Source organism: Cokeromyces recurvatus (assembly GCF_025118155.1).
Source record: "Cokeromyces recurvatus strain NRRL 2243 chromosome Unknown BX663scaffold_51, whole genome shotgun sequence".
In the NCBI taxonomy this organism is placed as follows: Eukaryota; Fungi; Mucoromycota; class Mucoromycetes; order Mucorales; family Mucoraceae; genus Cokeromyces; species Cokeromyces recurvatus.
In genome coordinates, this window is record NW_026251437.1 from 73,511 (window position 1) to 97,278 (window position 23,768).

The 23,768-nt window shown below is 30.3% G+C and overlaps 12 protein-coding genes across 12 annotated transcripts; 7 read left to right on the forward strand and 5 right to left on the reverse strand.

The window, feature by feature from the left end:
• Positions 1 to 2,262: 2,262 nt before the first annotated feature.
• On the forward strand, positions 2,263 to 2,568 carry BX663DRAFT_444525 (uncharacterized protein; the record flags this gene model as incomplete). Its single annotated transcript, XM_051523626.1, has 1 exon — positions 2,263 to 2,568. The coding sequence occupies one exon, from the start codon at positions 2,263 to 2,265 to the stop codon at positions 2,566 to 2,568; it is 306 nt and encodes a 101-aa protein (XP_051377707.1).
• Positions 2,569 to 2,676: 108 nt separating this feature from the next.
• Positions 2,677 to 3,905, reverse strand: BX663DRAFT_297271 (uncharacterized protein). The gene is made up of 6 exons (XM_051522027.1): positions 3,861 to 3,905; positions 3,557 to 3,758; positions 3,267 to 3,473; positions 3,036 to 3,195; positions 2,918 to 2,976; positions 2,677 to 2,866 (listed from the first exon to the last, which is right to left on the reverse strand). Exons 2-6 carry the CDS (start codon positions 3,734 to 3,736, stop codon positions 2,786 to 2,788), a joined length of 687 nt encoding a protein of 228 aa, XP_051377708.1. The 5' UTR covers positions 3,737 to 3,758; positions 3,861 to 3,905; the 3' UTR covers positions 2,677 to 2,785.
• Positions 3,906 to 4,044: 139 nt separating this feature from the next.
• Positions 4,045 to 5,911, forward strand: BX663DRAFT_481323 (uncharacterized protein). Its single transcript, XM_051524361.1, has 3 exons — positions 4,045 to 4,154; positions 4,308 to 4,627; positions 4,720 to 5,911. The coding sequence occupies exons 1-3, from the start codon at positions 4,070 to 4,072 to the stop codon at positions 5,881 to 5,883; spliced, it is 1,569 nt and encodes a 522-aa protein (XP_051377709.1). The 5' UTR covers positions 4,045 to 4,069; the 3' UTR covers positions 5,884 to 5,911.
• A 117-nt stretch (positions 5,912 to 6,028) lies between these two features.
• BX663DRAFT_527342 (STE like transcription factor-domain-containing protein) lies at positions 6,029 to 7,685 on the reverse strand. The gene has a single exon (XM_051530027.1). The coding sequence runs from the start codon at positions 7,607 to 7,609 to the stop codon at positions 6,047 to 6,049; it is 1,563 nt and encodes a 520-aa protein (XP_051377710.1). The 5' UTR covers positions 7,610 to 7,685; the 3' UTR covers positions 6,029 to 6,046.
• Positions 7,686 to 7,950: 265 nt separating this feature from the next.
• On the forward strand, positions 7,951 to 8,581 carry BX663DRAFT_527343 (FAS1 domain-containing protein). The gene has a single exon (XM_051530028.1). The coding sequence runs from the start codon at positions 7,975 to 7,977 to the stop codon at positions 8,500 to 8,502; it is 528 nt and encodes a 175-aa protein (XP_051377711.1). The 5' UTR covers positions 7,951 to 7,974; the 3' UTR covers positions 8,503 to 8,581.
• Positions 8,582 to 8,664: 83 nt separating this feature from the next.
• Positions 8,665 to 9,877, reverse strand: BX663DRAFT_527346 (SWIB/MDM2 domain-containing protein). The gene is made up of 2 exons (XM_051530029.1): positions 9,053 to 9,877; positions 8,665 to 8,965 (listed from the first exon to the last, which is right to left on the reverse strand). Exons 1-2 carry the CDS (start codon positions 9,404 to 9,406, stop codon positions 8,678 to 8,680), a joined length of 642 nt encoding a protein of 213 aa, XP_051377712.1. The 5' UTR covers positions 9,407 to 9,877; the 3' UTR covers positions 8,665 to 8,677.
• An 884-nt stretch (positions 9,878 to 10,761) lies between these two features.
• BX663DRAFT_527351 (uncharacterized protein) lies at positions 10,762 to 13,392 on the forward strand (the record flags this gene model as incomplete). The annotated part of the gene is made up of 11 exons (XM_051530030.1): positions 10,762 to 11,076; positions 11,153 to 11,237; positions 11,353 to 11,454; positions 11,536 to 11,798; positions 11,910 to 12,337; positions 12,409 to 12,475; positions 12,535 to 12,594; positions 12,660 to 12,762; positions 12,843 to 12,931; positions 12,987 to 13,051; positions 13,140 to 13,392. The coding sequence occupies 11 exons, from the start codon at positions 10,762 to 10,764 to the stop codon at positions 13,204 to 13,206; spliced, it is 1,644 nt and encodes a 547-aa protein (XP_051377713.1). The 3' UTR covers positions 13,207 to 13,392.
• On the forward strand, positions 13,301 to 15,260 carry BX663DRAFT_527356 (lanosterol 14-alpha demethylase). The gene is made up of 4 exons (XM_051530031.1): positions 13,301 to 13,483; positions 13,570 to 13,649; positions 13,749 to 13,982; positions 14,064 to 15,260. The coding sequence occupies exons 1-4, from the start codon at positions 13,373 to 13,375 to the stop codon at positions 15,178 to 15,180; spliced, it is 1,542 nt and encodes a 513-aa protein (XP_051377714.1). The 5' UTR covers positions 13,301 to 13,372; the 3' UTR covers positions 15,181 to 15,260.
• Positions 15,261 to 15,285: 25 nt separating this feature from the next.
• BX663DRAFT_297530 (high-temperature-induced dauer-formation protein-domain-containing protein) lies at positions 15,286 to 17,755 on the reverse strand. Its single transcript, XM_051522030.1, has 4 exons — positions 17,629 to 17,755; positions 16,692 to 17,476; positions 16,378 to 16,632; positions 15,286 to 16,302 (listed from the first exon to the last, which is right to left on the reverse strand). Exons 2-4 carry the CDS (start codon positions 17,367 to 17,369, stop codon positions 15,298 to 15,300), a joined length of 1,938 nt encoding a protein of 645 aa, XP_051377715.1. The 5' UTR covers positions 17,370 to 17,476; positions 17,629 to 17,755; the 3' UTR covers positions 15,286 to 15,297.
• Positions 17,450 to 18,392, reverse strand: BX663DRAFT_297502 (high-temperature-induced dauer-formation protein-domain-containing protein). The gene is made up of 4 exons (XM_051522029.1): positions 18,232 to 18,392; positions 18,102 to 18,137; positions 17,935 to 18,045; positions 17,450 to 17,832 (listed from the first exon to the last, which is right to left on the reverse strand). Exons 1-4 carry the CDS (start codon positions 18,292 to 18,294, stop codon positions 17,530 to 17,532), a joined length of 513 nt encoding a protein of 170 aa, XP_051377716.1. The 5' UTR covers positions 18,295 to 18,392; the 3' UTR covers positions 17,450 to 17,529.
• Positions 18,393 to 20,211: 1,819 nt separating this feature from the next.
• BX663DRAFT_527363 (uncharacterized protein) lies at positions 20,212 to 21,135 on the forward strand (the record flags this gene model as incomplete). The annotated part of the gene is made up of 3 exons (XM_051530032.1): positions 20,212 to 20,237; positions 20,375 to 20,602; positions 20,666 to 21,135. The coding sequence occupies 3 exons, from the start codon at positions 20,212 to 20,214 to the stop codon at positions 20,739 to 20,741; spliced, it is 330 nt and encodes a 109-aa protein (XP_051377717.1). The 3' UTR covers positions 20,742 to 21,135.
• Positions 21,136 to 23,231: 2,096 nt separating this feature from the next.
• Positions 23,232 to 23,405, forward strand: BX663DRAFT_405212 (uncharacterized protein; the record flags this gene model as incomplete). Its single annotated transcript, XM_051522249.1, has 1 exon — positions 23,232 to 23,405. A coding segment is annotated over one exon (174 nt), but the record flags the coding sequence as incomplete, so codon positions are not given.
• Positions 23,406 to 23,768: the final 363 nt, after the last annotated feature.

Consider the following 23,768-nt stretch of genomic DNA (forward strand, 5'->3'; position numbering starts at 1 on the left):
TACAAATTTGTTGTATAAACCTCTCTATTAGAATTATCTTTTGGTGACTAGTAGCCTTTTTTTTTTTCATGAAGGAAAAAAAAAAAAAGTCCTTGATAAATGCAGTATTCTCTTTAGTTTAAATTGAAGTTTTCAACCACCTTTCTTTTTGGTAAAAGACACCATTCGCTTCTCATATGTGTAATCACCCATTTTTGCGTGTGTGTGTGTGTGTTGTTCCTGGGTGAATTCCCATAATTCAAGCAAGTTGAGTAGTATTTTAAATGGCATGTGTATTTGCCTGGTCCCGAAGAAGATTGCATGTCTCTCATCTGTTTATTGTTTGCGAACTTGCTTTATATATATACACACACACATATATATATATATAGGCAGACAGACGTATTAACATTTAACGGATTGAATCTTCCAACAGGTTCACTATAGAAAAATAAATAAGGCACTAACGTCCTTAGATTGCTCAACTTCAATGTCTTTATCTGACTACATTAGTATTTTGTTGGCTATATCTATGAAACAGTTGTCTGAAATTGGGAGACAGGAGGTCAAATTTTCCTAACAGTGGATTGGTTGTTAGAGAACTAATGACGAACTCGCAGTGTTTGATTATTCATCAATCTTCTCAATTTTGTACCACTTTAATCCAAACTTAAAAATTTTTTTATTTTATTTTCAATTTGCTCAGTAAATTATTAAAGTCTTTAAATAGAATATGTATCCCTTCAAATCTGCATTAATTATTGTTTTAGCAACTTGATTTGTAAGAACCAAGAAAACACATATAGATTACGTGACGAAACAAGATGTACTCATACTGCACACATTATATAATATCGAAGCGGCATTTGGATTTATTGTTCTTGAGTGTTATGACTACTATTTTTTTTTTTTCCTAGTGAAAATAATTTAACACACTTGGGATTCAAATTACATTCTATGAAAGATTTGTTTATACTTGTTTAATAATAGCCAATTTATTTGCTTTTATTCTAAATATATAGCATGTGTAAAAATAGCTTGCATATTATGTTTATGTGAATATAAAAGATTGTATTGCTGCATTCAAATATTTTTTTTTAAGGCTTAAATACAAAAATAACGAATCAATAGTTTTACAGTATATAGAATTACCACCTATATCTTGAATAATCTGACTATCGTAATATTATTATTATTATTATTAAAGAAAAAAAAAGGGAGGGGGACACGTAGGATATAGTATATATATTGATCATATATGTGTATACAGATGTGTATATGTATATGATAAAGTGCAATTATGGAGGACATTTAGGTCACATTGCTTAGCAGCTAGACGACGATGTGTTACTTCTAAAAATACCCGCTTACATTTACGGAAAGTATCACATTTATATACAGCTTGTTAAAATATGTATATAAAAAGATCAAGATTTTCTTATGTATTTTTTTTTTATTTATTTATCCAGGATTTTACTAAATATGCAGTATCCATCTACCCCTAATAATATTCAATCTATTCTACTAGTTGATAATATTCAACCATTAGATATGTTGTCTGTGGGTGGAAATGAGATGGATCTCTTTCAAAGTTTATCTACTGGAAATACAGGATTTATTCATCATCAACCATCAAACGGCTTTCTTCCTTTATTTGCTCCTTTGAATAATTTCCCAAGTGATAATGCAGTATGTTGTATGACTGAATTACCTACAAAAAGGAAAGAAGACTTGTCTTTAGACATTCAACCTTGTATCTCTATTACAGAGCCTACACCTGTCTCGTCGTTAGGATTTGTAGATCAATTTATCGTTCAACATTCAACTCAATTAGAACACGCCAACCTTTTAGATGATTTATTATTATTATCATCTCCTACTAATACTACTACTACTACTACTACTACTACTCATCCTTGGACAAATTGGACACCTATAGAAGGATCCTTATCTCCAGTTTCATTTACAGGTGCTTTCTTTGATGACCAATATTCAATATCCTCGACACCTGATAATGATCCTTCCTTATGTTTAATATCTCAAAATGATTTCTCTTTTATGAGTTCATTTACAGGTTCGGAATACTCATCTCCATCTTTATCCTTTAACGGAGAAGAAGAAGAAGAAGAGCAGCGAAACAGTAAGGATACCTTATTAACTGTCGTTCGACAAGTATCAGAATCACTACCACCAAAACAAGATTTTCAATTGTTAGAATTTCAATTACAGCAACAGTGTAATACTAATAATAATAAATCAAAAAGAAGAGTACGTTCAAAGACGATGAATTCATCCTCAACAAATCATGCCTGTCCTCATCCAGGCTGTGGAAAACTTTTCACACGTCCTTATAACTTGACCTCTCATATGCGTACTCATACAGCTGAAAGACCCTTCGCGTGTTCCGAATGTGGAAGACGATTCGCTCGTCAACATGATCGGAATCGACATGAAAAGTTACACTGGGGTATAAAACCTTACGCTTGTTTAAATTGTAAAAAACCATTTGCAAGAATGGACGCTTTAAATAGACATCTTCGTGTCGAAAATGGGTGTCAAAATAATACAATGATTCACAAAACCATGTAGATAAATGTGTATATTTTTTTTTTAGAATCTATACCCTCCCTTTCCTTTTAATAGCATTCCTTTCATTTTTATTCTATGTACATAATAACGACTATTATTAGTAATATTAAAATAAATCTTTTATATTGTATGTATATCCCAGTAGTTACACGGATATCATCTATACTTCCTTCTTCGCCCTTTTTACTCCGGGAATACCAGTTTTAGACTTCTACTTTTATTTTTCTAGAATATCTTGTAATAATCCTCTTATTTCTACTAGCATTTCCATATCATAATGAGCAGATGACACAGGTACCTAGAGACCATCTATAAGTAATTTATCTTATACGCTTTGCATCAACTATACCTTAAGATCGTTTAAGCATTCTAATATCTTTATAATCTCCCGCTTTTCTTCATTTAGCACTAAATTTATGTAGCAGTTAATATATGTTATATACTGAATAAATGCAAAGTCTATTTACTTATTTCATTATGATTTGTTGCCGCAGTCAGTTTACTTTCTATCTGATTTGCTATCTTTTCGATCTGCCATAAAAACTTTAATACATCACTTTCTTTTAAACTATCTATCTCTTGTCTTTGTTTTTCCCTTAAAGCTTCTTCAGCCAAACCTAGCTCTCTCTTTAAAGATATATATAAACATATAAATAAATACATATAAAAGTTATTTATTGTATCTATTTATATTTTACCTCAACTGTTTGCTTTAAGCTTGTAAAATGTTTTTTCAATCTAAAATTCAAAAATTCATATTGAAGATATTTTGCATAAAGATAATCAAGTTGAAGTAATTGTTCGTCATTGTGCAACGAATCAGATAAATTATATACTGAAGAAGCTCTTGATTCTCGTCGCATAGATGGTCGTGGTAATGAAATATTAGTAGAAGGGGTATCATGCTACATGAAAGAAAAAGAGAAAGACAGAAAAAAAAAGAGTTAATTATAATCTTTACATGATGTTTTTTTTTTTTCTAAATTACGGGTTGTATAATGGATGATGAATGTGGTTGTTGTGACGATCTTCTTGGCTTTTTCAAGATGATAGCAGACGGTGAATTAGAACTATTAATACGTTTTTTACTCGATGAATGCGTTGAACGTAAATATCCCGGATGACTTTTATGACGAGAGCTTTCATTTTCTTTTTTTTTAGGAGTCATTTTAGTCTAATCTATTTAACGTCTTTTATATACATTTATAAATATTTTACCTTCTGTAAAACTGTACAAAACATCATAAAAATCAAACACTATTATTCTTATTAAAATAATTTATTTTATTTACCTTTTCTCTAATCGATCAATGGCTTCATGTACACTTAGATTATTTTCTTCGTCCAACATGTTTAATAAGAAAAAAAAAAAAAGTTCGTTATTATGTAATAATTTTAGAATTATTTTTTTTTTTTTTTTTTGGAAGTCCTATTTTAACCCCACCCCTAGCATTTCTGCAACCTAATCTTTCCCCTAGCTTTTCTTGGTGAAGAAATAATTATGAATAGATTTATAACATCAAGCTTGCAAGTTGCATCACGAGCACAAAAAACAAGAGAGTTTATCCTTAGGGACATAAACAAACGTAAGATCTTTCCTCCCTCTCATCAATGACAAAACCTCCCTCCTCCTCCCTCATACATTCCTCTCCAACATATAAACCCATATATGTATACAAATATATACATTATAGATCTGTCTTGATTAACCTCTCTCTCTCTTTTTTTTATATATATAGAATTCATACGAAATAACTCTACTAATGTAATAAAAAATCTCGTCGTGCATAACCATCCAACCTCTCCCATTTCCTCTTATAATCTTCGCCTCAATGTACAACTTCGAAATCGAAGAAATCCAGCAAAGACTCTTAAAAACGTGCTAGAGATTGTTGATGAAATCAAACAACTCAAGATTAAATTTGATCATAATACGTACAATGCCTTGATGGCGGCCTTGAGTATGAATAAAGAATTTCAAAGAGCTGAAAGAGAATTTAAAAAGATGCTAGACGATGGACTTGAACCTAATATTGACAGTTATAATATTTTCTTGGAGGTAAATAAATTACCAAAAAAAAAAAAAAAAGTGTGTATGTATGTCTAAATGTATTAAAATATCTCCTTTTTCTTTTCTTTTTTTTATGGAAGGCTTATGCCAAAACAGGAAGATTAAAGAAACTCTTGGAACTAAAAGAAGAAATTATAGAACATAATATTCAATTAACATATAATTCCTATCACTATATTTTAAAAGGGCTATGTAACGCAAATGAAATTGAAGCAGCTTTAGATCTCTTTGATCAAATGAAAGAGAAAAAGATGGAACCTAATTTGGCCATCTATGCAACACTGATTCAAGGCTGTGCACAAGTCCTGGATAGTAAAGCTACATTCGATTTACTCACGGAGGCAGAGAAACTTGATTTGGCTGTTGAAAGCCAACCCAAGATTTACATAAACGTGCTTCGTCTGGCAACACAATGTGATGATGAAAAACTAGTTAATTACTGTTGGAATAAAGTGATTCAGCATTTCATACGATTAGATGAGGGAAGCCTCTTGGAGGTTCTTCGAGTGGCTTCTAAGAAGGGGGATACACAACTTGCTACAGATGTTATTCGACAATTAAGTACGAATGGTTATACTTATAAGGAACATTATTTTACACCTCTGATGGAGGCCTTCATAGTCAAGAAAGATCTTAAGAGTGCGTTTAATGTATTAGATATCATGCGTGCCTCAGGCATTGCACCTTCCATGCGAGCTACCCTACCCATTCGACAACAGCTTCAAGGTAATGTAAATGATATTGATACAGCTTATTATATCTTGGAAGAAATCCGACGACAAAAGAAGACGGTAGATATAACGGCCTTTAATGTCGTTGTTGCAGCCTGTGCAGATGCAAAGGACATTGAAAGAACAGTAGCGACCTATCGTGAAGCCAAACGATTAGGCGTAACCCCTGATGTAGATACCTATAATGCAGTCCTTGAGGCATGTATCACGACTCATATGAAGTCAATGGGTTTAGTCGTCATTGGTGAAATGAAGAAGGCAGATATCAAACCTAATTTAGAAACCTATTCAAATATGATTCGGTTAGCATGTACAGGACGTGATTATGATGATGCGTTTGAATACCTTGAAGAAATGAAAGGATATGACATTGCTCCACCTGAAAAATGTTATTTGACATTAGCACGTAAATTAGCTTATGAGAATGATCCAAGATTCCACATGTTATTAGAAGAAATGGAAACCTTTGGATATCCTGTTACTACCAAACTTAGAAAATTATGGAAATCATAAATCATGATCATGATAATAATAGAGCAGCATGTTATACATACATGTATAAATATGTATACATGTATGTATATACGAATATATATATTTATATATATATATATATTTTAATTTTTTAAATAAATAAATAAATAAATAAACTAAATACATATATTCATATCTATGATTAATGATAATAGAGTAAAGCATCCGTTGGAGTCATGGTAGGGCTTTGGTCAGAGTAATGATAATATTCATCATCAGAATGCATCATGATGGGACTATGGATGACACTATGAGAGAGTGGAGTCATTAAGAAATGAATAGAAGGAATGATAGGAGAAGTTAAACAGGAAGAATCTGTAGTAGAAGAATAAGGAAGTTGAATCATATTATAAAGAGGAGATGGTTCATGAACCATTGTATTCCATTCAGATGGTACTAATAGTTCATTTACTAAGCTTATATCCGTTGGCTCTTGTTCTTCTATTTTATAAACTAAATCTGATATTCCTCCTCCTTTTTCTTTTTCTTCTTTTTCTTCAAACTTGAGAATAGTAGGAGATAAAAGGATTTGCTTCATTTTGGAAGGATCTTCTTGTTGTCGAGACCTTTTGATATTGGATACTGCTGCTACTGTTGCTGCATCATGTGTAGTACTAACACGCTTTTTCGTATGACGAAGATGATAAAGACGACGCTTTAATAATTTAGTGCTGCGTTGTTGTTGTTTACGACAATTTGATTTTGTGGATGACTTGATATGAGTCTTCTTATGTTGAGCCAAATTATCGGACCGTGAAAACCGTTTACCACACAAGTCACACAAATAAGGTCTCTCCAACGTATGAGTTCTTAAATGACGTTTCATATGTTCTAAGCGTTTAAAGACTTTACGACAAGAAGGGATAGGACATTCAAAAAGCCGATAAGATTCACTCGATTCGGATGCCCCCTTTGAGGTGATACATGATTTTTCTTTTAAAGTGAATGATTTCTTTTTGTTATGAATGATTGTTTGTTGTTGTTGTTGTTGTAAAGTAGTTACACGATGTCTACGTTGTTTATAAGAAGGAGAGCCTTTAAAGAGAGAAGAAGGACCAAAGAGAGTAGATGAAATGATTTTTTGAATATCGTCATGATCTCTTTTCTTTTCCTTTGTATGGACAAGAGATAGGGGATAATCTAATTGAGATAGCATCGCCTTACGGAATTCATCCAACATAGCCTGAGTTGTATCCAAGGAGATGATATCAGCAGGATAAGCAATCGCTATCGAGGTAGGCTCTATACCCAACCTTTCACGCTTTAAATCCCTTTCAAGGGCATCCAAAAATAAGCGATCATGAGGAACCGAATACCAATAAAAGACCTTTTGTTTCTTTTGAGTTCTGATACAATTATGTTTAAATAAGAGATCCAAAAATATCGATTTAGGTTCCTCCAAGATAGCATCTGTACCTGGTTTAAGATTTCTGAGATCACTAAAGATACCTTCTTCAAACTTTTTAATATTCTTGATAGGTCTACCAAAGGCGGTGAATCGAAAGAGAAGACAACGAATGATATCTGTACCTGTAATAAAGAATGTATCATTCCATTTAATACAGCTAATTGATTCTCCAGTAGATGATAAATCAAAGGTTTGAATCGTCTTGTTCTCTTGTTCTTCTGGCGCTGTCACTAAGAATGTTTTAAGCTGATTCATCATTTCAAGTCTTGTATCTATATTTTCTTTATTTGGATTCATTTTCTATTCTATTTTTTTTTTAAAAAAAAAAGAAGAAGAAAAGAGAAAGAAAAAAAAAAGGAAAATAAATATAAATTCATTTCTCTCTCACTCATTCACTCACTCACTCACTCACTCACTTACTCTCTCACTCTCTCCTCCCCCCCCTTTTTTTTCACTAATTGTTATGGGCAATTCCTTCGTAAAAAAGGGTTTTCCGGAATGCAAACTTCAAACACGATTACAAAGTTTAGGTTGTACTGTATCAGATATTTTTATCCAATCAAAAGAGAGATAAATAAATACCGCAATTATTTTGTTGTTGTTATTGTTATTATTATTTTTTTTTTTTTTTTTTTTTTTTTTTTGATTTTCACAAGTATAATATGCTAATAATCAAGTTATTCTTCTTATATTCTTTATTGATTATGACAACTACAAGTCAAACATTCTTATACGAGTCAATGAGTTCTAGTTATCTACAAACAAGTCAACGTCAATCTTTATTTGACAAGTTGGCTCCTGATCCTGCTTTATCTACTTTTATGGATGTCCTTACTCAAGTAGATGATGTCCTTCAATTAATAAATTCAACCCATGATAAAACACTTTATACTATCTTTTGTCCTATCAATAGTGCCTTTCAAGAGTTCAGACTCTTGTATGGACACGATAACCTTGATGAATTCCTAAGAAATCATATTGTTCCTCATGAAAGGCTTTTACCGTCTGAATTACCATCACGCCATGTCCTTCCGACTTTATTAGATCATCAAACGATTCAAGTCAAATATCATTATTTATCTCATAAAGTCGTCTTGAATGGACATGCCCAAGTTGATATGAAGCATGTTGTTGAAGCAACAAATGGTATTGCATATAAAATTAATCATTTATTACGTCCTGCCAAATAATGACGTCTAACATTCACGTGATATAAAACGATATATACATGTGTGTATATGAAATTATTTCAATTTTTTTTTTTTAATAATAATAATGATGATAATAATAATATACGTTAAAGGAGAGAGAAGGAGAGAAAAAAAAAAGGAGAGGGGAGAGGAGAGACAAGGTGTTAGGGAGGTTTTATAAATTTAATAAAAAGTCATCTTCTTTTGGATGAATCATGACTGCTACCGCTGCTGCTGCTGCTGCTGCTTCTTCTGCTTCTTCTTGCTTTATAACAGTAACGTCTTCTTTCTTTGTTAAATGAGCAGATAAATCTTTATTCATGCCAAAGCTATTAATTCGATCCTGATCAAATATTTTTTTAAGCTTTTCATCACAAAGAATAAATCTTCTATCAGAAGGATCCTGAAGATTATTTGATTTAATGTACTTCCACAGTCTTTGAACTAATTCAGGTCTTGAAAGCTATATGAAAGTATACACATTATTATCTTTTTTTTTTTTTTTTTTTTTAGTTGTCCTCTCCTTCTTTAGTTTAGTTATTATCTTTACTTCTCTTTCTCCATCCATAAGCTTGGAAAGAGGAGGACTAAGGATTAAGGGTTTATTCAATCCTGTCTTTCTTTTTGGCTTGGGTGGTGCATTAGGATCGATTATCTTTGCCTGTCTTTTCCTTTTCGTCTTTGTTTGTTTCTTTTTTTGAATACTACTACCTCCTGTCTGTATATGCTCTGTCTTTATCGTCTGTAATAAATGATTGTGGGGTTGTTGTAATTGTTGTAAATGCTGTTGTTGAGAATAATAATGCATCATAGAATTCGATGACGTAGATGGTATATAAACAGGAGTGGATTGAGGCGAATCTGGACTACTTTGATTACTATTATATCTTTGGGGAGAATACATGTAATTGGTGGGTTGATAATATCCATTATTATATAGATTTTGTTGATTTAATAATGCATGACTAGCTTGAGAGGGTTGTTGATAAAGATGACTAAACTCAAGTCCATCTAGAAAGCCTGAATGATCTACTGTTGTCAATTTATTAGTAGGATTATTGTTGTTCGTATTCGTGTTCGTGTTAGTGTTGTTGTTAAATGTATGCAAAGCTGCATAAAATAATATATATTAATATATATATCATACACGCACACATATCCGTATCTCCCTTTTAATCTTATACATGCCTTGTTGCAAAACAGGATTTCTGTCCATTTTTCTTTATGTTTTCTTTTCTTTTTTTTTTGAATAAAATTAGTATTTTTTCTATATCGCAAGTTACTTTTTTAATCACACACACACAAGAATAAACTCTTTTGCTATCAGGGTTTTTTTTTGTTTTTATAAGAAAAGAAGAAGAAAAGAGGAAAAGAGGAAAAGAAAAAACAAGAGTTAATATGAAAATGGGGGTGTGTACGAGGAACACAACAGAGTAGTAAATCAATTAAAAAAACGTGACTCTTTGTATCCGATCAAGGGACTCTTTTTTTTTTTCTTTATTATTATTATTATTATTATTTTATTACTGCAAGATAGTTTCAAGCTAGGTTCTATTTCTTGTTATACACCCATACGTTACTTTGTTGTCCATCTTTCTTTAGGTATCTTTTTTACTTTCTTTAACTTTTGTTATTGTTCACGTATAAAATACAATATTATCAAGTACGTCACAAGCATATGATGGTTTTACTAAAAGAGAGAGAGAAAAAAAAAAGGGGGGGAGTCTTGTTGAAATTTTATCCAAAAAAACATCCCTAAAATAGTAGTTTGGTAATGTTGAAATCGAATGCTTTGTGTCTTGAATACGAAAAGCTATTGTTTATTTGAATATGCGACAAACCATAATGATTGAAGCATTATAGTATCGTCTTTATTTTTATTTTTATTTTTGTTATGAATGATCTATTTTAATAAATATCTAAAGATATCCCATGATTCAAATATCGTCTGTTCCCTTTTTTTTTTCTTTTTTTTTCTATTATACAAATAAAAATTGAATAGTGTTCGAGTTGCTATGTCAAAAAATGCTCTAAACATAGTGCATGTAGTACTCTTTTTTTTTTTCCTTTTTTTTTTTGTTTTAATACTACACGCACCCACGTAAATCCTATTATCATTATATAAATTCTCCGTGTAACCAATAATTTGTTCTTGACACTCATCGATTTTTTTTTTTTTTTTTTTTTTTTTTATAATTATTATTATTATTATTATTATTATTATAATTATTAATAATAATAATAATATATTCATTGATCATGATGTCACAACAACCACCAGGATCACCATTATCACCATTATCACCGCCTTCACCTTCATCTTGTATAGAACAAAAAACAATTTACGATGTCATTTATGCAACTAATAATCCTCCCGAGTTTTATGGTCCACATTCACTCATTCAATCCGGGGCATGTCCTCATCTTGTCCAACTAAAAACTCAAATTCGAGAAGATCCCAATAATGATGTTTTGGAAAATTATCGTATCTTGATTCAATATTCTATTTTATGGCATAAAAGTCGAAAGCAAAGACATCAACCCAATAGTAGTAAAAAGAGAAAACTTGACGAGGTATAGATTCATACATAATAATACGTTATTATTATTATCATTATTCAACTTGAATATAAAAAAAAAATGTAAATAGCTTCCTATGCCTCAGTGTACTACTTGTATGGATCCTTTATCAAGACTTCATGCTTGTTTGCATTGTGTCTTCATGGGTTGTTTGCGTAAAGGCCATTTAAAAGATCATTTAAAAGAAAAGAATCATACCTTTGGTAGTCCTTTTATTTAGGAAAACAAGTATATTAAAATGCCTCTCATTTTAATATTATTTTCATATAGCTATGGATTTTGATAGACATACATTATTTTGTAACGAATGCAATGATTATATATATGATGTTGAGATTGATGAAAAAGTGATCAAAACCAAATTGAGTTCAAGTACATTTACTTTTTTTTTTTGAAATAGACAAAAAAAAATAGTTTTGTTTCAACTAAATAAGCTTTTTTTTTTATATATAGAATCAAAAAGAAAGAAACAATGTATAAAATGGGAGCCTAGCAACGAAGAAATCAAGACACTTGTCAATAATTCATCTATTTCATCTTGTCAGGGTATTCGTGGCTTATGTAATATGGGCAATACTTGCTTTATGAATGTCATCTTACAAAGTCTTGTACATAATCCTTTATTAAAGGCCTATTTTTTAAGTGATCGACATAATCCTAAATATTGTCAGAAACAATTTTGTATGTGTTGTGAAATGGATGATTTATTTGCACAGGTAAATAAATAAATATGGATATACGAGATGGAACAGAGAGCATGTTTGCTGAAAATACAGAAATACAAAAAAAAAAAAAATCTAAATTTTTTGGTGTTTATTTATTTCTAGTTTTATTCGGATGATAAGAAGCCTTATGGACCTTGTCGTTTCCTTCAATCGATGTGGATGAGTTTGAAAGAATTAGCAGGTTATGCACAACAAGATGCTCATGAGTTCTTTATCAGTGCCCTGAATAATATTCATGCAGGTTGTGAAGGCCAAAAGCTGTCGAATTGCAATTGTATCATCCACAAGACCTTTGCTGGCTTATTACAATCGAATGTGACTTGTCTTCGATGTAGAAATGTGACAACCACCTGTGATCCCATGTTAGATATCAGTTTAGGATTAAGGCCAATGGAAACGAATAAAAAGAAAAAAAGTATGAATGGGAAATTATTAGGAGGAAATATAGATGGTAGAAGGTTGAGTGATGAAGAATCATCTCTTTTACGAGGTAAAGGACAAGGAAATACATTATTAGATTGTTTAGATAGGTAAATATATATACTCGGTAGAAAAAAAAAAAAAAAAAAAAAAAAGTCTAAACACTAATATCATGATTTAGATATACACAGCCTGAAAGATTAGGCCCTAATGAATATAGTTGTAGTAAATGTGGTAATACTTTTCAGGTAATATACATATTTATATATATAAATATATATAATGAACTAATGTCATATTTAAATAGGAAGCAACTAAACAATTATCTATTAAACGTATACCTCCTGTACTAAGTATTCAATTCAAGGTAACCCATTCCTCTAACGTCTATTATACATACAGTAAAAATTGATAAATCTATATCCCACATAGCGTTTTGAACATGGTTCATCTTCCTCAAGTAAAATTGAAACAAAGATTAAATTTCCAATAGAATTAGATTTAACTCCTTATACAAGTAGTAAGAAAAAGATAGGTAAAAAAAAAAAAAAAAAAAAAAAAAAAAAACAAATGCACACAGAATAGTATACTTGACTACTAATTATTACCATAGAGATAATATATATACATTATTTTCGGTTATAAATCATCAAGGTAAAATGGATACAGGACATTATACAATGTATGCCAAGCATAGAAATGAGGTTTGTACAAGTATATATTCATATCTATTTCATTTACTCACTCATACAATGGCAGTGGTTTCGATTTGACGATCATAATGTAACACTTGCTTATCAAAAAGATGTTTTAGACAGTAAAGCGTAAGTTATAGAATGTATAGAATTAAACTAAAAAGAAAGCTTATCCTCCTCTTTATATATATATATATATATATAAATATTAAATTAGATATATGTGCTTTTATATTAAAAAATCATTAGAATATGAATCAATAGACCCCTTTCGATTTGAATAAAAATAAATAGAATCGAACCATAAAATAATTCTTCTGCAATAAGACCCGTTTTATTGTTGTACAGAGTGACTGGAATTTTTTCTTATCTTTCCTTCTTTTTTATAATAAAACATTGTAAAATTTCCTTTCTTTCTTTTTCCTTTCCTTTCCTTTTAATTTAATTAGAATGGCTATCATCTCGACCTTGGCTTCTTCACTTCCTCCTTTATCTACGCTTGTTATTTATACTCTTTTAGCCTTCGGGTTATCTATCATTTATAATATTTTAAATCAATTGGTAAAATCAGGGAAAAAGAAAAAGAAATATAGGATTGTGTTTATTTATTTATTGTATTTATTTATTGTATTTATTTATTTTTTTAGTATGGAAAGAAGGATCCGAAAGCACCTCCAGTTGTGTTTTCATGGTTACCATTCATGGGAAATGCTGTTGAATTCGGAGTGTAAGTTTATTTAATATAATTGTGTGGGGTTAAAATGTGTGTGAAATATAAATTAAAACCTGTCTCTCTCTCTCTCTCTCTCTCTCTTTATTATTATAGAAACCCTATTCAATTTTTACAAAACTGTCAAAAGAAATATGGTGACGTATTTACATTTTATATGGTGGGTAGACGTGTTACTGTACTTTTAGGTGCAGATGGAAATCAATTTGTATTTAATTCAAAACAAAATTTATCTTCTGCCGCTGAAGCTTATAATCATATGACAAAGTATGTATTTGGTCCTGAAGTAGTTTATGATGCTCCTCATAGTGTCTTTTTAGAGCAAAAAAGGTAAATATACATTTAAATATAAAACTATAATAGTACATATATCTAATTATAAATATACATTTCTCTCTCTTTTTTTTTAAGGTTTCTCAAGACGGGTTTAAATTCAGAATGTTTCCGTCAGCATGTGCCAATGATTGTTGAAGAGGTCAAAGAGTTTTTCAAGGATTTTAAAAAGCCCTCAGGGGTATTTGATGTCTATGAAACATTTGGTTCATTAATCATCTGTACTGCATCACGTTGCTTGATGGGTAAAGAGATTCGTGCGAATCTAGACGGTAGTGTCGCTAAACTTTACTATGACCTCGACCAGGGCTTTAAACCTATCAATTTCATTTTCCCAAATCTTCCTTTACCTTCTTATCGTAAGCGTGATAGAGCATGTAAGAAGATGGCAGAACTTTATTCAAGCATCATTCAACGTAGGAAACAAGAGAACGATCATGGTAATTCAGATTTACTTCAAGCTTTAATGGATGCAACCTATAAGGATGGACAATCTGTCCCTGATCATCATATCGCTGGTATGATGATCGCTATCCTATTTGGTGGACAACATACCTCAGCTACCACGACGGCTTGGGCCCTCTTGGAACTTGCAGCACGTCCTGATCTCATTCGTGCCTTACGTGAAGAACAGATACAAAAATTGGGTTCACTTCAAGCTGAACTTACATTTGAAAACCTCAAGGAACTAACGTTATTAGAGAATTGTGTTCGAGAGACCTTACGTCTTCACCCCCCTATCTTTCAAATGATGCGTAAGGTCGTTGCAGATAAAGTGACGTTTGAAAAGACAGGTCATGATATCCCTAAAGGTCATTACCTCTGTGCCGTCCCAGGTGTCACTCAAATTGATCCTACCTACTATCATCATCCACTCACTTTTAATCCGATGCGTTGGGTCGATCAAGATGATCCTGTATATACATTAGAGGCTGGCGATGACGCTCATATGGACTATGGCTTTGGCGTCGTCGGTGTCTCGTCTAAAAATCCTTTCTTGCCCTTTGGCGCTGGACGTCATCGTTGCATTGGTGAACAGTTTGGTTATTTACAAATCAAGACCCTTATTGCAACTATGATTCGTTTATTTGATTTTGAATTGGAAGAAGGAAAGGGTGTCCCCAAGTCTGATTACACTTCCATGGTCGTTATTCCTGAAAAGCATAGTTATATTAAATATACTTGGAGAGAGTAATGATAATAGTAATAATAATAAAAAAAAAAATTATTTATTTAATAATAATAATAAAATGGACATATTCTTTTCCTTTTTTTTTTTTTTTTTTTTTTTTTTTTTTTTTTTTTTTTTTTTTTACTCTTCTTTAATTTGAAATAATTTGATATGTGTACCATTCCAGGCACCATGATGATGCATGGATGAAACATAACTCTGTCCCCACATCATACTACGGAACCAAATCACCAATGCCTCCCCCCATTGAAATTTACGAATAAAGATAGACCTGCCTTCTTCCGGTAAATTCTCCAACTGAATAGATTGAATAAAGTGCATCAATTCTTCTAAATCAACATGATGAATACTGCATTTCTCTTCTACTTGAGGTACTAATTGTTCCAACATGGCCATGATGGTAGCTAAAGGTAATTTGGATTTCCAATAGGCCATCCATGCCTCTGAAGGTGTAAACCCATGGTGTGTAGATGAAACAAGAGGATCATGGTTGGATTCTTCATTCAAGGTCACACTTGAATGAGTATTCGTAGAAGGATTTTCATGTTCTATTGTTGTTGTTGTAGTAGATGATAAGGGTTCCTTGTCTTCAGTTGGAGTCCCTTTATCTAACGATAACTGATCTGTTTTAGTCTCTTCAGATTCATGGTCGTTTACAGCAGATGAAAAAGTAGGTTCATCCCCTGTAGAGCTCGACTCTTCTTCTTCTACTCTATTCTCGCTCTCCTCTTCTTGTGTCGAATTATTTTCTTCTAAACTCTTTTTAGCTCTTAATGCTCTTATCCTTTCTACTTCCTTCATAGCATCTTCAAAGGTCAATGCATTTAATTTTTCAAAATAATCATGATGTAAAACAATGGCATAGATAAGGTTGGAATTTTCTGCATACTGATGATTAATTATGTTATTAAAGATTTCCAAAAGATACATTGTAAGTTGATAATTGTTTTCCTCAGTAAATAAGAATGAAGGTGAAGACATGGAATGAAATAAGGTAATCAATTTGTTAGCTGTCGTGACATTTAAATTGGTTAAATAAGATGATATATTTGAAATGGTCAATAAGAGAGCTGGATATAAAGTAGACAGTTGACCATGTGTAGTAGCAATTAGAGTGAAGATAGACTAAAGGATGAAAAAAAAAAGAATTTACACACATTATACACACATTATATGTATATAATTTATATCCTAACTTACGATAATTAAAAAGTCTGCATAAGTACCATTGAATGCATAGACACGAATACTCGCTGGAAGTGATGAATGTGTTGTAAATGGTTTATTTAATTTTGTACAATAGTCTTTGTTGGATGATAACGTTTGAAGCATAAAGATACACATACGTACTAAACCAGCTTGTGCTATCTTGTCTTTGTTATCCATAGCATGGAAAATTAAAGTAATTGTTAAATCTAATGAACGATCAGTTTCGAAAAGATAGCTTGTAAATCTCTACTTAATAAATGATTAGAATATAGACCATCTTTTTTTTTTTGGGAAAATAAAATTACCGAGTTGGTTTCAATTAATTTCCAACATAGCATCATAACATTAACAAAACAATCTGTACGTTTTGTTGAACCAGGTAAATAGGTGTTAATAGCTGTCATAGGATTTACAAGCAATCGATAAATGCCATCCATAAGAAACTCAAAATCTTGAGATCTATGCAGTTTAGAAATATAAAGTCGGAATACATTATCTGAATGATGATGATAATGAGCTTGTTGTTGTTGCTGATCTGTAGGTGTAAATGCTTCTATTTCTACACATGCTTTTGGAATTGCATCTGGATCTCCTAAAGTCCATACTTCAACCGTACTTTGCTGTTGGTCATGTTGGCGCATTAGATCGGCTTGTTGTGGTGAACGATAATCAAGTAGGATTAACAAAGCCGTCAAACACAAAGTCACAAGTTGTTCCTTATTAGGTCCTGTTGAGATGACATGATGATAGGGTACCCAGCCTATAGGGTCATAATTACAGACCGTATTTAAAAAGCTACAAAGCATAACCAAAATTGCTTTACGTTCCAACTGTTTATTAGCAGCGACACATTTAAGCCATAAGTCTTCTTTTGTCAAAAGTTGAGATGGTGAAAGATACATGGATTTAGATAAAAGGACGACTAAAAGTCTTAATACTTCTGTACGATTCGCTTCATTATCTTTAAAACTACCAATAGACATTGTTGAACCCACACCATTTTCCCAAATGACATAGTTAATTTTAGATTCTTTCGTAGCTAATGAAATTGGAATTGTAAACCCAGCTAAAAACAACGCTTGAATAGTAACTATTATAAGGTAAAAGAATAAAAAAAAATAAAAATAAAAATAAATAAAACCATCAATAATAATAATACATCATAATAATAAAAAAAAAAAGAACAAGTAAATTACAAGTTAAAAGTAGTTCACCACGACAAGGTAATGTCTCATACTCTACTTTATCTTCAGGATCCTTTTTATCTTTCTCTACTTGTCTGGGAGTCCAAAAGAAACTCTCTTCCCATTCTGAGCACTCTAGACTTTCAAAAATAAATGGCATAATACGTGTTAAAACACGACAGCAATTCAAAAGATGGTTAATTGAATGTTGTTCGGAAGGAAAGTTTTGAGCTTTTAATATAGCCTGCATCTTATCCATAAGCTAAAAAAAAAAGAAAGAAAGATAGAAAGAAATAAAATAAGAAGAGAGAGAGAGAGGTTATTTTTTCTTTCTTTAATTAAGTTGAAGTCTAGTATGTTTTACTTTATCAATTAACACTTCAAGATTATTTCTAGCTGAATCTCGAGTTTTTCGAATGTCACTTGCGCCAATCAAAGAAAAGATATCATCAGCAGATTCAGGTAAAGTCCAAAACTGAATTCTATAATATTAGTCTCTTCTTGAATTATTACTAAAACATGCATATATACCAATTCCCAATATTCATTTTCACTTGTTGCAATATTCTTGACAAAAGAAAAAAAAAGTATTATTATTGCTCTTTTTGGCAAAACAAATAAAGTAGATATAAAAAATATTTTACTTGTTTAATTTATTTACTTTGTCTTCGAATAATCGAAATACATTTTTTCTAAAAGCAAGTTTACTATCTGTTGCTCCCATTTTTTACTGAGAAAAAAAAAAATAAAAAAAAAAAAGAATAAAAAGTGAAATCAGTTTCAGTAGCAAAGTTTATTATAACTAACAGTATTTTAACTTCAGATTGAGATGAATGAAAAAGTAGTGAGACGAATTAATATGAAAAAAAAAAAAAAAAAAAAAAAAAGCTAGAAAAAAAAGCTAGAAAAAAAAAAGACTACAAGTGGTTAATCAGTTACTGACTATTCAATGCTAGTTTAAAACATAATTCTCATTTCACCTTTCATAATATTTATTTATTTTATTATGAATCAAAGAGTCTCTGTATACAAATTCAAATATCGTTATTTAAGATGCGATTTGTTGAGTTGTATTATGTAAGTAATTAAGGGCTTAGTTTCTGATACACAGCATCTACTGAAAACAATATAAATTGTATTTATCCTTGCCTAATTAAAAAAATGTCCAGGATATATAGCTTGGTTCAGTTAGATACTATTCCGATAATTATTGTTCTTGTATAAATCGATCCAGTATTATACTTGGAAATGATGCGTCTTTGTATTATTTGAGGGAAGCTACTATATACATTTATTAGTACCTTATGTCTGGATAATCTATATTTAGACATGAAGGCTAGAACACATATAAAATGTATTAATAATACACAAAAATGCTAAGTAAAAGTGAATAGACTAAAATATAAATTTATTATAGCTGTTAATCTATCCTCCAATTAGATAGCTACAATTCATGATATAAAGCACTTAATAAATACATATTATAACAGTATTTGTACGTTAAAATAGATATCACTTAATTCTATATGACTTGGAATTAAGGCTAAATACAACGAAACTTGTTTTATAGGCTATTGTTACCTAAAACTCTATTTTGACAGCCCAATTAAGAGGATTTGTTTAGCATATGGTATCTGGCTACATTAGACAAAGTATTTTAAGGGCTAGCCGTCTCTATACTTTTTTTAAGCGATTTGCCACCTCTTTTTTTTTTTTTTTTTTCCTCATGTATTTACCTGCAGAAGTGTATATTTGACTAATAAACACCCATTCATTTAAATATGTATTGAATACATTATTGATTCAACAAATCCTCAAATCCAAAGCCCCAGTTTTACAAAATATTATGTAAATTATGCAAACTACCATCATAGAAGGAAAAAAAATTTTTTTTTTATTTTTTTTTATTTTAGCTTTATTTTTATTAACGTATTGTTATTTTAAATGAGTATAGTATGGAGCACAAAAAGTCATGCCATGAGAAAAAAAAAAAAAAAAAAAAAAAAAAAAAAAAAAAACCTCTTCAGAATGATAATAGATATAAAAGTTTTAACATTAAAAAAGGTAAATAAAATAAGGATCCAAATGGAACAAATATTACTTCAAATATGACTCTATCTTGAATGAATACAGTTAAAAGAAATAGTGAGTCTAATATTGTAAGGACTCCATATTCTCTTAAACAGTTGAAACACAGATCAATAAACAGCAATGAATATATACCATTTAGGATATGCAATGACTATTTCCAGGACATCACTATTAGTTATCATACAATTAACTTATAATGGCTGACCTTTATTTATCAATTTTAAAAGAGTAGAGTTTTCAAGAACCTTTGTTTCTCAACAATAGAACAAAAGTCACTGATATTTAAATAAAAGAGTCTCTCTCTCTGTCTCTCTCTTTTTTTTTTTTTCTTTTTCCTGCTTACACTTTCTTGATAGTGTACAAAATTTGTTTCTCAGAAGATGCCTAGAATTAGCATTGCTAAGAAAAAATTTGTTCAAGTATGAATACTATCTGCTGCCAAGCTATGAAACGTTCTTCCTGATGTATTTAATTCCATTTCATGTTAATAATAATAATACAGGGGAGAGGGGGGGGAATAGCCCTTCAAAACGATATGAAATTAGGCAATATGGATGAAGTTCCTTTCCTTGCCAAGTTATTGTTTCACACAAAGTCTTTTATAAACTTAGCATAAAATTTGATTAGTAGTGTTTTATCATAATTTATCACAAAAAAAAGAACATGTATCAAAATAAATATTTAAATTATGATTTATTTATTATTCTTTTTAGTTCTTTTGTTGTTTTTTTTTCTACTTTAGCACTTTCTATCATGGAACAACAACAAATTTCAATTGATATAAAATCCCTCAGTACAAAAGCAAGAAGAAGGATGCGTACTTCAAAAGAAGAAACAGCTATTCTTGAAAGTTATTACAGACAAAATCCAAACCCTACAAATGAACATAAACAAAGAATAGCTAAAGAAGTAGAAATGGGAGCAAGGAATGTTCATTTCTGGTAAATTATAGACGCGTATATAAAATCAACTTTTTGTTAAAAAATAAAATAAAATATGTATAGGTTTCAAAATAGAAGAGCAAAGGATAATAAAAGAAAAAAGTTATTACAGCAAAAACAAAAAGAATTCGGTACTTGATACAATTTTTTTTTCCTTTTATAAATAATTATTTATACATTGATTCCATAATAGAACGACAACAAAGGGAGAAACAAGAGTTTTCTAGAAGGGAAGAAGAAGAAGCAGAAGAAGAGCAGCAACAAAGAGAAGATGATCCTATTACCGTTATCGTGCCTCAAAAACAAGATTTAAAACAAAAAGGTAAATTAAAGCTTCCTCCTATTTCTTCTATCATGGTTCCAAGTCTTGAGGATCTTTCAATTTCTTTTTATTTTCACCATGCAAAATTTGGTATTGAAGACTGTATGCTACAATGGTCTCAATTTCATAACAACTCGAATGATAATACACCTTATTAAAACTCCGCTAAATATTCAGGGCAAAAGAAAAGAAAAGAAAAAAAAAAAAAAAACCAATCTATCTAATACATTATAATATACCTGTATACTATGCTTACATACATAGTTATATACATGTATAATATGACCTATTTTATTATTATTATTATTATATTTTCATTCTTATTATTGAAATAAAGCCAAATAACTAATACTCACAAGTATAAATCATTCTGTACTAGTCATGCTACAATTAAATAATTTTTTTTTTACTTAATAAAAATATCAGTGAATAAATTTCACATGTATAAATACAATAGTTATAGAGATATATACTTATGAATATTTATATATTTTATTATTATTATTCTATTCAAGAATTCATTGGCTAGTGATGAAACTGTCTCTTATATTATTTCCAAGTGAATGGTTATTATATATTTACTTGATACGTTCTTATGATATATAGTAGTAATCTACTTTGGTCAATCTATATTAGTTTATTTATATATAAAAAAGAGAAAAAAGAAAAACTTTATACTTATCAGCATTTGGAAACTTGGTTTAATGTTGAAATCGATCGATGTGAGTATAGAGTCATTAAGGTTTTTATGTAATATATCAAATCTTTTATACAAATATAAAGTTTGATTAATAACTCAATGTTCTAGCCTTATTCATACCTAAATGAGTTTAATTTAATTAAGCTTTACTTGGATCAAAAAAAAAAAAAAAAAGGTCTAGACGTAATTTAATGAATATAGAGTAGAAAGAAATTCATTTTATATATTATTATTAGCGAGTTGAATATGCTTCAATAGTTGACCTTTCTTTTCTCTTTTTCGTAAAGGACAAAATTATGACTATTTTAATAATCATTTTGACTTGGGTTTTGCATCGCATGTATATAAAGAACGTGTATAAAAAAGAATAACAAGATTCCTTTATGCCCTCTTTCTCTGTATAGATTATGCACTTTCTTTATACGAGACCTTCTCTTCTTTTTTTTTTCATTTTAATATATCATCATATACATCTTTTTTTTTTTTTTTTTTTTTTTTTTTTTTTTTTTATAGATATATATGTTATACTTGGAAATCAAGTCTATTTTCTTTATTTCAAATAGTATAATTCTACCTGTTTATAACCTTTTTTTCATTCTTTCTTTTTAGGAATGAAAACAAATACAAGTACAAATACATATCGTGTAAAGGAAATATTTGCATGATAGCCATTTAGTTACACGCTGACTGGATGGTTATTTAATAGTAAACATGCTCTTTCTAAATTGACAAATATTTCAATAATAAACTTAAAATAAGTCTCCTTATTTCCTGTACACTTTTTAAGTTTTTACCTCAAATCTTATTTAAAATAAACTGTTTCCTTTCCTTCTTCTTCCTTTCTCTCTCTCTTCTACTTCTTTTAACTTTCTCTTCTTTTATTATTATTATTATTATTATTTTTATATTTAAGAATGGAATATCCATATTTCAATACTTCTTTTGATTATCAATTCAATACCATGGATAGCTACCTTTCAGTATATCCTTCACAAATTGAAAATAATATCATGACAGAGCTTCCAGTAGATGACTATTATCTCGAAAATAGTAATACGCCTATGATCGCGGATAATTCAATACTTTACAATCATGAATCAAGTTCTTTGACATCTTCACCCAGTTTTTATACACCTTATTCGACTGAAATGGACTACTTTGATCATTTAATGTCGCCTTCTTCTTTTTCTTCTTCTTCTTCTTCTTCTGCTGCCTCTTTCGTTACACCCTATCAATTGAACGATACAACCATGATTGATTACTTTACAATTAACCCCACCTCTTTACGTAATAACCATATATTGTGTTCTTATCTGAATAATACTACCTCTGAGTTTCAACGTCAAATACTCTATAACCAACAGCAACAGCAATTATCCTCCTCCTCCTCTTTTTTAGCACAAACAATCTCTTTACCACCAGACGAGCATCGATTATTGAAATACGAAGATATCAATTCATCTCCTACCATCTCAACTCCTCCTTCTCCTTCTTCTTCTTCTTTTAAATCATGTCCTACAAATAAAAAGAAAAAAAAGAATAAGACAACGACGATAAATAAAAGATGCTATCATAATCGTTATCATCATCATCGTCTTCATCAAGAAAAAATCTTCCCTTGCAATTATTGTCAAACCATGTTTTCACGTAAATACGATGCTATACGACATAAACGAATTCATACTGGTGATAAACCTTATGTCTGCCCTTGTTGTTCAAAACAATTCTCTCGATCCGATGCTCGTACACGCCATTTTCGAACTGAACGTTTATGCCGTGATGGCCCTGAGGAGTTAAATCGAAATAAAAATAAAAAAAAGTCACATTAACGGTCCAAAAAAAAAAAAAGGAACAAAGAAACTTTCTGTAAAAAAAAATAATGGATTTACTCATGTATATAACGTTTCATTTTTTATTTTTATTTTTAGTGCATAATTATTAATAATAAAACAAAATACATGCATTATCATTCATATAGCCCCCTCTTTTTGTTGTTGTTGTTATTACTCCACTCTAGTCTATCTTTACATGTATATGTGTGTATGTATGTATGTGTATACATGTATATGTATACAAATATATTATACACAGATGTTTTTTTTTCTTTTTTTTTTCTTATTCTTTTTCAATAGATCAAAAAACTT